The 10,319-nt window shown below is 44.1% G+C and overlaps 1 protein-coding gene across 3 annotated transcripts; it reads left to right on the top strand.

The window, feature by feature from the left end:
- The first annotated feature begins 4,950 nt into the window (after positions 1-4,950).
- slc30a7 (solute carrier family 30 member 7) lies at positions 4,951-10,281 on the top strand. 3 transcript variants are annotated; one of them, XM_034582295.1, is made up of 12 exons: positions 4,952-5,120; positions 5,378-5,479; positions 5,857-5,970; positions 6,103-6,190; positions 6,282-6,411; positions 6,504-6,677; positions 6,708-6,764; positions 7,144-7,194; positions 8,113-8,248; positions 9,295-9,385; positions 9,499-9,648; positions 9,792-10,281. In XM_034582295.1, the coding sequence occupies exons 1-12, from the start codon at positions 5,041-5,043 to the stop codon at positions 9,837-9,839; spliced, it is 1,221 nt and encodes a 406-aa protein (XP_034438186.1). In that variant the 5' UTR covers positions 4,952-5,040; the 3' UTR covers positions 9,840-10,281. The 3 variants fall into 3 exon arrangements, with proteins under 3 accessions (XP_034438185.1, XP_034438186.1, XP_034438184.1); XM_034582294.1 differs by having other exon boundaries at positions 4,951-5,120; positions 6,504-6,758; XM_034582293.1 differs by having other exon boundaries at positions 6,504-6,764.
- The last annotated feature ends 38 nt before the right edge of the window (positions 10,282-10,319 follow it).

The following is a 10,319-nucleotide window of genomic DNA, read 5'->3' as shown; positions in this document are numbered from 1 at the left end:
CTCCACCTTGTGGCTGTGTTAGGATTAACTGTAACTTAAAGGTTCAGTGTGTAGAATGTAGTGACATCTATTGTTGAAGGGTCATGCCCCCCCCCCCACACACACACACACAAACACACACCCTGTGGAGAACCTGTGGTAGCTTCAGTCGTCATAAAAACTTTAAAAAACATGGCTGCTGCAGTAGAGAGGACCTGCTCCTGATGTAAATATAAGTGTAAAACAACAATTTGTATAATTTAGATGAAACAACCAGTGAAAACATTACTAGGATTATTTTATATTTCTAACAATAGATCCTTTCACCTAAATCTTACACACTGGACCTTTAAGTTAAACGTGTTTTAAAACAGCTCACTACATGTTAAAGTCTGTATTATATTTTATTTGTTATTTTCATTCAGAAACCACACACACACACAGACACCACACACGTTTCTCCCACTGGAACTTTTATATGTGATTTGAACACTTCAGTGTCAGCGAATGTCCTTTTTTACGTGTGTTTCGCGTGTGTTTGTGTGTGTTTGTGTGTGTTTGTGTGTGTTCACGTGTGTTCACGTGTGTTCACGTGTGTATATTAACACACTAAACAATCAGCCTGAAATAAAAACAGTTTTTATGAAGTGAATCGAATAAAAAAGAGATATATTTTGAAAATGTAGTTCACAACTCACATGTATGTTAATATGAACATATAACATGAATTTTACATGTATGTTATATATACCAGACTGTGAGAGTCTGATTCTCTTCATTTTCCATGACAATGGACTGAAGAGCCAATGAGCTTTGTGTTAGAGAGGACCCACCCCCACACACACACACACACTGAATTAATTTGTTTCAGCTTGTTCAACAGTTTAACTACTGACACTGTGCCAGGAAATAGACAGATCCCTCTGCTCCAGTTTCACATCAACCTGCTGCAAATGTTTCTGTTCAGTTGTGTCTGTTTGTGTTTTACTGGTTGTTTTGTGTTGTTGTTGTGTTTTGTTATTGTCACAACAGGTCGACACACAATTGAATCAAAGTTTATTTGTCTGCATTGAATGACAACAAATGTTATCTCAAGGCTCTTTACGTGGTTTTACAGAGAAACACAACAGACACACAACAGAAACAACAGACACACAACGAGTCAACACTTGGTGACCCCCCCCCCCTCACTCCTACAGCCCACTCTGAGCTGCTGAGCCTGTGTGACCTCTGACCTCTGTTGTGTAAAAGCAGTGGAAGTGTTCTGCTGCGTCTTGTCATTTTAATCTGAAGGTATTTCCTGTCGTCAGCAGCAGCTCCACAACCACATGATCCTGGTCCTGGTTCTGGATCCTCGGTTTACAACTGTTTGAACGAGCTTCGTAGAACTGAAAACTATGAATTAAACCTGAAGTTACCTGATAACAACAAATCCTGCTTCATGGGACAGACCTCAGGTCTCAGGTCGACACAAAATTCAATTGAATTTTTGTTTGTTTTTCATTGAATGACAACAGACATTATCTCAAGGCTCTTTACGGAATGTGGTTACAGAGAAACACAACAGACAAACAGAAACAGCCGACACACAACAGAAACACATAAAAAACAACAGACACAAAACAGACAATGAACCAACACTTTGTAACCCCCCCCTCCTGTGCCTGGGAGACCCTCCCAACAGATCCAGCTGAAACTACGTCCACGTGTTGCTAACGTGTTGCTAACGTGTTGCTAACGTGTTGCTAACGTGTTGTGTGTTTCTGTGGGTCCATCTGGTGTTTTTCAGCTGTCGCTGAGATGCTGAGCCTGTGTGACCTCTGACCTCTGTTGTGTAAAAGCAGTGGAAGTGTTCTGCTGCGTCTTGTCGTTTTAATCTGAAGGTATTTCCTGTCGTCAGCAGCAGCTCCACAACCACATGATCCTGATCCAGTTTACATCTGATCCACAGTCAGGAGGAGCCACAAAGCAGGTTCTGATACTGGTTCTGGTCCGGGTTCTGGAGAGTTGCCAGTAAAAGGCAGACTAATAACCAGAACTTTGTGTAAAAGCCAATAATAATCTGGATCTGAATTTGAATCTGAATCTGGATCTGGATCTGGTCTGTAACAAATATGAATCTCCAGCCGGACGAAGGTTTGATGAGATTAAAATCCCATGAAAACACACACATACGTTTGATTGACGGCTTCCGCCTAACATGGTGTTGTCATGGTAACCTGCATCATGAATTTACAAGGTCACAATGTGAAGAAACAACAGTGACACCTGCAGGTCGGTTCAGTTACAGTCACATTTGTTATTTAAATATTACAAATAAAACATTGTTTCTCACTTTCCTCTGATTGGTCAGTTGAGCTGTTGATTCTCTCAGGTCAGTTACCATGGTGATTTACCAGTTGATTAAACCTGAAGTTACCTGAATAACCCACAGACTGTATGTTTACTGACTGCTCCCCCTGCTGGTCACACAGTGCTCTGACTCCCTCTGCTGGTCACACAGAGCTCTGACTCCCCCTGCTGGTCACACAGTGCTCTGACTCCCCCTGCTGGTCACACAGAGCTCTGGCTCCAGTTTCCCAGTTTCAGTTTATGTTTAACAGTTTTTATTGGTGTTATTTGGGTAATCAATACAATTATACAATTACACATCACAAATCTAATGGTTATACCCCTACCCACAATAAGACCCACCCACCCCCAGCCAGCCTACCCCATGCAGCAGAAGTACATACATTAAGACAGAATCTAGAATGTATATATATATATATACACATATATACAGGAATATTGAGTTATTACAGTACAATTACATACAACAATGCTGCCAGACAAAGCAAAAAATAAATAAAGAAAGAAAGAAAATTTAAATTTAAATTAAAAAAAAAAAAAAAAAATAAATTAAAAAAAAAAAGAAGGGGGAGAGAGGGGGGGGGGGATGGTTGCCATCTAATCTTTCTCTTGTAGTGGGCTTTGTATGCTCTCATAGTACGACAAGAAAGGGGTCCAGGTTCTCTCAAAGCTCTGTATGGAACCTTTCAGAGTATATCTGATTTTCTCCAGTTTCAAGAAAGACATGGTGTCTCTAATCCATCTGCTGAATGTGGGTGGTGTTTGTTCCTTCCATAAGAGTAGTATCAGACGTCTGGCAAGCAGAGAGGTGAAAGCTATGACAACATGGGCCCTGCCCTTAAGAGGACGAGCTTCATCAGTAAAGCCAAAAATGGCACATAATGGGTTTGGAGGGATGACCACACCAAACATTTTAGAGTAAGCATGAAAGATGTCTGCCCAAAATGTTCTGAGGAAAGGGCAGGACCAGAACATATGTATGTGATCAGCTGGTTGACTTTTACAGCGGGGACAAGAGGGGTCAACATCAGGGAAAATCTTGGCAAGTTTAGCCCTGGTCCAGTGAACTCTCAAGAGGATTTTAAGTTGAATTAAGCTATGTCTAGCGCATGGGGATGATGTGTGTACTAAGTTTAGCGCAGCCTCCCATTGATCCTCTCTCATTACTTCCCCTAGGTCTTCTTCCCAGAGTGTTCTAGTTTCTTGCAGTGACTGGGGGGAGATGTTGCAGATTTGCTTGTAAAGGACTGAAATTAAGCCTTTACGGTGCGGAGACAAAGTGAGAAGATTGTCAGTTGCGTTATCTGATGGTAAATTTGGAAATGAGGCAATGTTTTTCTGCACAAAATGTCTTACTTAGAGATATCTAAAAAAAATTTGATTTTGGCAGGTCAAACTTCTCAGAGAGTTGTGCGAATGATCCAAATTTGCCCTGAAAAAAGAGGCTAAGTGTGGAAGTAATGCCTTTGGCCATCCAGATTTTAAAAGCTGAGTCCAAGGTAGAGGGTGGGAAATTGTAATTATTGACAATTGGGGAGTGAATTGACATTGTAGACAGGTTGAAATGTCTTTTAAACTGTGACCAGATTCCAACTGAGTTAAGGACAATTGGGTTGGAGAAAAATCGGGTATGTGGGGTCGGAGGGGACGGAGCGCATAAGACAGAGCGCAAATGGACCGGGCCGCCTGTGCACTCAAGATGTATCCAGGCCTCACTGCTGTCAGGTTGATAGTCCTTCATCCAGAACAAAATTTTCTGGATATTACAGGCCCAATAATAATACATAAAATTGGGCAGAGCCAAGCCAGCAAGCCCTTTGGGTCTTTCAAGCGATTGCGTTTTAATCCTGTGTGATTTACCATTCCAGATGAAGGATGCTATGCATCGGTCCAAAGTTTTAAAAAATGTTTTCCTTATTAAGATGGGAATGTTTTGGAAGAGGTAAAGAAATTTTGGTAGCACAATCATTTTAATTAGGTTAACTCGGCCGACTAAGGAGAGTGGCAGGCTGGACCATCTCACCATATCCTGTTTACACTTTTCCAAGAGCACCCCAAAGTTCTTTATAAATAGCAGTGGAAAAGAGGGCGTGATTTCTACTCCAAGGTACTTAAATCCCTTCTTAACTACTTTGAATGGGAAATGTGATGGGGAAATTTGAGAGGCCGCCTGATTGAGAGGGAACATTTCACTCTTCTGGAGATTAATTTTGTAGCCAGATAGGGTTAGATGTATATAATAGCAAGTCATCTGCATAGAGGGATAACTTGTGAGTAAGTCCACCTCGCACTATGCCTGAAAACTCATCCGATTGCCTAAGGGCAATGGCTAGCGGCTCTATTGCAATGGCGAAGAGGAGGGGCGACAGAGGACCCCAGTTTCAGTTTAAACTTAAATTTCTGTTATTCATATAAATATAATAATAATAAAACAACATGGCTGCCTCGTCCCATAAAACAGGATGTTACATAGCTTCTATAGTTAGTCAGACGTTAGTCAGTAGTTCATCAGTACTTATTCAGTAGTTAGTTAGTCAGTAGTTAGTCAGTAGCATATGCAGTAACATCAGCTGTTTGAGAAACCGGAAATGTTTTCCAAGGCCCTTATTGTGAAACGTGAGTGAACCGGAAGTTGGCAGTTAGCTTGCTGTAGCTAGGTACAGCAGTGTGTGTGTGTGTGTGTGTGTGTATGTGTGTCCAGGTGCTAACATGTTACCTTTATCTGTAAAAGACGACGAGTACAAACCCGCTAAGTTGAACCTGCTGGTGAAGCTGTCAGGATGGTTCAGGTAAACTCAACCTGCTAACCTGCTAACCTGCTAACTCTGCTAACTCTGCTAACTCTGCTGACGCTACAGCCACCGTTAGCCTGATGCTAGCCGGCTAGCCTCGGTCAGTCCGTGGATCAGTGAAATGATGGTGTCGGTGGTGACTGTCGGTCAGTGACGGGGTGAAGTGTGACTGTGGCGGGGCTCAGGTCCCGCTGAGTCCCGGTGAGTCCCGGTGTGTGTCCCGGGCTCAGGCTGACGGAGCTCTGTCGTTTCAGGTCGATCCTGGCGGATAAAACCTCCAGGAACCTGTTCGCCTTCCTCTGCCTCAACCTGTCCTTCGCCTTCGTGGAGCTCTCATACGGCATCTGGAGCAACAGGTAGGCCGCCAGAGGCGAGGGCTGCCCGGCGTGAGGCCGCAGGTCCTCGGGATGTGCCACGTATGTGTTAGTGGGACTGTGTGCGTGGTGTCTGACGTGTGTCGTGTCTGACGTGTGTGTTGTGTGTATCTGATGTGTTTTGTGTATCTGATGTGTTTTGTGTATCTGATGTGTTTTGTGTCTCACTTGTGTGTTGTGTGTATCTGATGTGTTTTGTGTATCTGATGTGTTTTGTGTATCTGATGTGTTTTGTGTCTCACTTGTGTGTTGTGTGTATCTGATGTGTTTTGTGTCTCACTTGTGTGTTGTGTGTATCTGATGTGTTTTGTGTATCTGATGTGTTTTGTGTATCTGATGTGTGTGGTGTGTGTCTTCAGTTTAGGTCTGATCTCAGACTCCTTCCACATGTTCTTCGACTGCACGGCTCTGCTCGCAGGTCTCGCAGCGTCCGTCATTTCCAGGTGGAGATGTAACGACAACTTCTCCTACGGGTCAGACACAACATAGTTACACAACACAGACACACTAAAACATCTCCAGGTGGAGATGTAACGACAACTTCTCCAACGGGTCAGACACACAGACACAGCATTGACTGTGTTGTGTGTCTCTGTGCGTTACAGTTATGTCAGAGCTGAGGTGTTAGCCGGCTTCGTCAACGGACTCTTCCTCATCTTCACAGCGTTTTTCATCTTCTCTGAGGGAGTGGAGGTAACACACACACAGACACACACATATACACACACACACACACACACACAGAGACACACACAAACTCAGTTTGAACCTGTCTGTCTGTCAGAGAGCCCTGGAACCTCCAGACGTTCATCATGACCGTTTACTTCCTGTGTCCGTCGCCGGTCTCATGGTGAACCTGGTCGGGATATTTGTGTTCCAGCACGGAGGACACGGACACTCTCATGGAGACGAAGGTAAGTGCTGGAGAACCTCACTTAGGGGAACCCAGCTCTGTGGAACCACACTGCAGAACCGTGGTTCTCTAATCTCTTAACCTCTCTCTCAGGTCACGGTCACAGTCACTCTCTGTTTAACGGCAGTCTGAATCACGGACACGGTCACGGAGGAAACAACCACCAGAGCAAAAATTCCGACTGGCATGGACATGAAGGACACGGACATGAAGGACACGGACATGAAGGACACGGACATGAAGGACACGGACATGAAGGACACGGACATGGAGGACACGGACATGACGGTCACGGACATGGAGGACACGGACATGACGGTCACGGACACAGTCATGAGGAACCACACTGTCACAGTGAGTTAATACCAGGTCACAAACGTGTGTGTGTGTGTGTGTGTGTGTGTGTGTGTGTGTGTGTGTGTGTGTGTGTGTGTGTGTGTGTGTGTGTGTGTGTGTGTGTGTGTGTGTGTGTGTGTGTGTGTGTGTGTGTGTGTGTGTGTGTGTGTGTGTGTGTGTGTGTGTGTTCCGGGTTTTACTGTGAATCTTCATAAAGCAACAATTCAGGAAAGTAAAGAGAAGCGTCCGTGTCGCTTTAATAACAAAGGTCATGTGTACAACTTGTTCAGGACACGGCCCCGTTGAGGTCGGTCTGTGGTTTCTGTTCGAGATTTGTTAGAGACCTAATATTCATTGTCACAATCGTCCATGATGATGATGATGTTCTTTCTTTCAGACGAACTGCAGCACACACTGGGGAGCGGCTCCAGTAAACAGATCCTGCAGGGTGAGACAGACACACACACACACACACACACACACTATGATGGAGGGGGGGTGAAGTGTTTGAGTCCACAAAACACTTTTGGAGTTTCAGGTGTAAACAGTGTTGCAGCAGAATCCAACACAACTGAAGTCGATAGTGACCAAAGCTTCAGACGTACTTGTTAACCAGTGGTGTCAGTCACATGTCAGTCACATGTCAGTCAGTAGTGACCAGTAGGCGGAGTCACATTCAGCTTAATCCTTCCCGTTATCGGCCGTTGCCTGTGGAGAATTAAGTTGAACGAGGGACTAAACTACCTCGACTTTCTCTCACACAGACTCACACATACAATATATTCATTAAATTCATATGTTACATATATAAAGTTGAGCTGCAGCGTAAGTTGTCATGGCAGCAGACCTCGGGTTAAACCTAACCTCCCCAGTACCGGTTAACCACAAAGTTACTCCTGAACTGACCCTGATAAGCCAGTAACCTCGCTTCGTAGAACAGGCCCCAAGTCACATGATCACATGTTGATGTCACGGTGGGAACAGGTCCGTTTTCCGTACATTCAGTTTCTACAACTTTATTTAGAAACTTAAGATGACAGAACCACAGTACATTGGTTTTCTTCACACTAAAATAAAAATGATGTAACTTGACTGTGCCAACGGGGGGCGCTCATACACCACACAGTGAAAACCACATATCACATTCACACGCTTCTCATCTGATGTTTTTCAACTGAAAATAAAAAGAATCTCACAATAAAATCAGATGCAACTGAGCAGCTGAGATTGTGTGTGTGTGTGTGTGTGTGTGTGTGTGTGTGTGTGTGTGTGTGTGTGTGTGTGTGTGTGTGTGTGTGTGTGTGTGTGTGTGTGTGTGTGTGTGTGTGTGTGTGTGTGTGTGTGTGTGTGTGTGTGTGTGTTGCAGGCGTTCTGCTGCACATCATCGCTGACACTCTGGGCAGCATTGGTGTGATCATCTCTGCTCTGCTGATGCAGAAATACAACCTGATGATCGCTGATCCCATCTGCTCCATGTTGATCTCCATCCTAATCGGAGTCAGGTGACCACCACAAATATATATATACATATGAGAAATAATTCATACTTGGTCTCACACACAGCATCATAACCTCACACACACTATGTTACCTCTGTGTGAGAGAATGATTAAAAAGGGAGTTAGTTTGACCAAAAGGAGAAAAAAAATCCCATCAATCACATTTTATTTGTATTGTCTCATATTCACAAATTTGTGTCATAGTTGTTAACAAGGAGCAACTTCCTCTGTTCTTCACTCAACTAGAGTCAAATAGAAACTTAGTGATCAGTGAATACAGCTCAGTCCCATGTGAGGATCCTCTCCCAGGACACAAGTCCAACAGATGCTGATGGAACTGAACACATCAACACAACAGGATTAGTGACTAGAACCTCATAAAGAACCTTAAACTCCTGTCAGTGACCAGAACCAGTAGAACATCGGAAACCTTTTTATTATCCAATACTTGAATCAACTTAAGGATCCTAAAACAATTTCACTGACCATTAGAACTTCTTAAACAACAAAAGGACCAAACAGATTAAAAAGGACCTTTGGAACCCTTTAGCTAAACGCTCTGACGGATCATCTGTCCGGTTCCTCAGAACTGACCTTAAACCAGCGTATCAAGATAATCCATTAAAAACCTGATGCAGACAATAAAATGTTTCCAGTCGTGAAGAATGTTCCGTCATTTAACGTTTCCAGTGTCTCAAACCACCGGTATGAACTGGAACCAGTCCTGGACTCGGCCTTGTGATGTAAATGCAGTGGTCAGATTTCCCAGAAGCCCTGGTGATAAATGGAATTGATGCGTGCCGATGTGGTTTTAATTGGCTGGAAGTGAACGCAGCTGCAGTGTGAGAGCATCAGCGGAGCTGTGGTCAGTGAGAGGCCTCGACGCCACCACAGGCATCAGGTTACTGCAGCTGGAAACGCTTCAGAACAAACAAAAAGTGTTTTAGAGAAACACGTCTGTACAGTTACAATGTTTGTATGTGTATCTATATCTATATGTGTGTGTTGTTAGTGGTGTCAGTGTCACGTCCCTCTGATCTGACCCTCAGCGTGGTGCCCTTATTGAAGGACTCCATTGAGATCCTGATGCAGAGAACGCCTCCGTCACTGGACCACGTTCTGCCAGAGTGTTACCAAAGGGTGAGTACCGTCCCGCCCACAACAACACCTGGACCGCTGCAGGTCAGGTGTCTGTGATTTCCAATGTTCAATGACATTAACTCAACCAGTTCCTGGTGTCTTGTTGTGTTCAGGTGCAGCAGCTGCAGGGAGTGTACAACCTGCAGGATCCTCATTTCTGGACCCTGTGTACTGACGTTTACATCGGGACATTAAAGCTGCTGGTTGCCCCCAACGCTGACACCCGCTGGATCCAGAGCCAGACTCATCACATCTTCACACAGGTACCTGAACTCACTACGCATTAACACAGGCACCTTATTTTCTTATTAAGTGCATTTACAGTAGTATTTATTGTATATTTCCTGTCTTAGGTGTATTATTTACTGTAAATTTAAAGTCTTACTGATGTGTCGTCTGTCCGCAGGCCGGCGTTCGACAGCTCTACGTTCAGATTGACGTAGCGGTGATGTAGAAGCGCCGTCTTTTCTTTGAAACTGGGACCAATCACATTCAATCTGCTGCTGCAGGTGACCCCCCCACACACAGAGACCGGGGGTTAGTGGTAAGGGGGGTGGCACTGAGAACTGATGAACTCTACAAGCCCCTCCCCCACATTATTTTACTGTAATCCCGCCCTCAAGTGCCTTCTATATGAATCAGAGACAATCTGAGACGCCGCCCCTTCTGATATCACTGCTGGGACCACACCGCTGCCATCTCATTGGTCCGTGGTGAGTGTGATGTCACTTGTTTTTAATGTGCCAAGTCATGTGACAGTTTCTTCTTTCAACTGTAATAATAAAATGAATTCACTTTATCTGATTATTGATCTGCAGCTTCAGTTCACCTGAACAGATTAAATCTGTGATGTCACACATGTTATGACATCGTCACTATCATAATAAACTCATCGATCCATTTGATCTGATCAGAAAATGAGTGACAACCATTT

This window comes from Hippoglossus hippoglossus, chromosome 4 (genome assembly GCF_009819705.1).
Source record: "Hippoglossus hippoglossus isolate fHipHip1 chromosome 4, fHipHip1.pri, whole genome shotgun sequence".
Lineage (NCBI taxonomy): Eukaryota > Metazoa > Chordata > Actinopteri > Pleuronectiformes > Pleuronectidae > Hippoglossus > Hippoglossus hippoglossus.
Note: the sequence above shows the minus strand (reverse complement) of the source record. Positions and strands in the feature narration are given on the sequence as shown.

Excerpts from the sequence above, each read along its gene's own strand:
- slc30a7 (XM_034582293.1), top strand. The coding sequence starts at position 5,041 with ATGTTACCTTTATCTGTAAAAGACGACGAGTACAAACCCGCTAAGTTG. Across the intron at positions 5,121-5,377 it reads AAGCTGTCAGGATGGTTCAG|GTCGATCCTGGCGGATAAAA; the intron begins GTAAACTCAACC and ends CTGTCGTTTCAG. Across the intron at positions 9,386-9,498 it reads TGCCAGAGTGTTACCAAAGG|GTGCAGCAGCTGCAGGGAGT; the intron begins GTGAGTACCGTC and ends TGTTGTGTTCAG.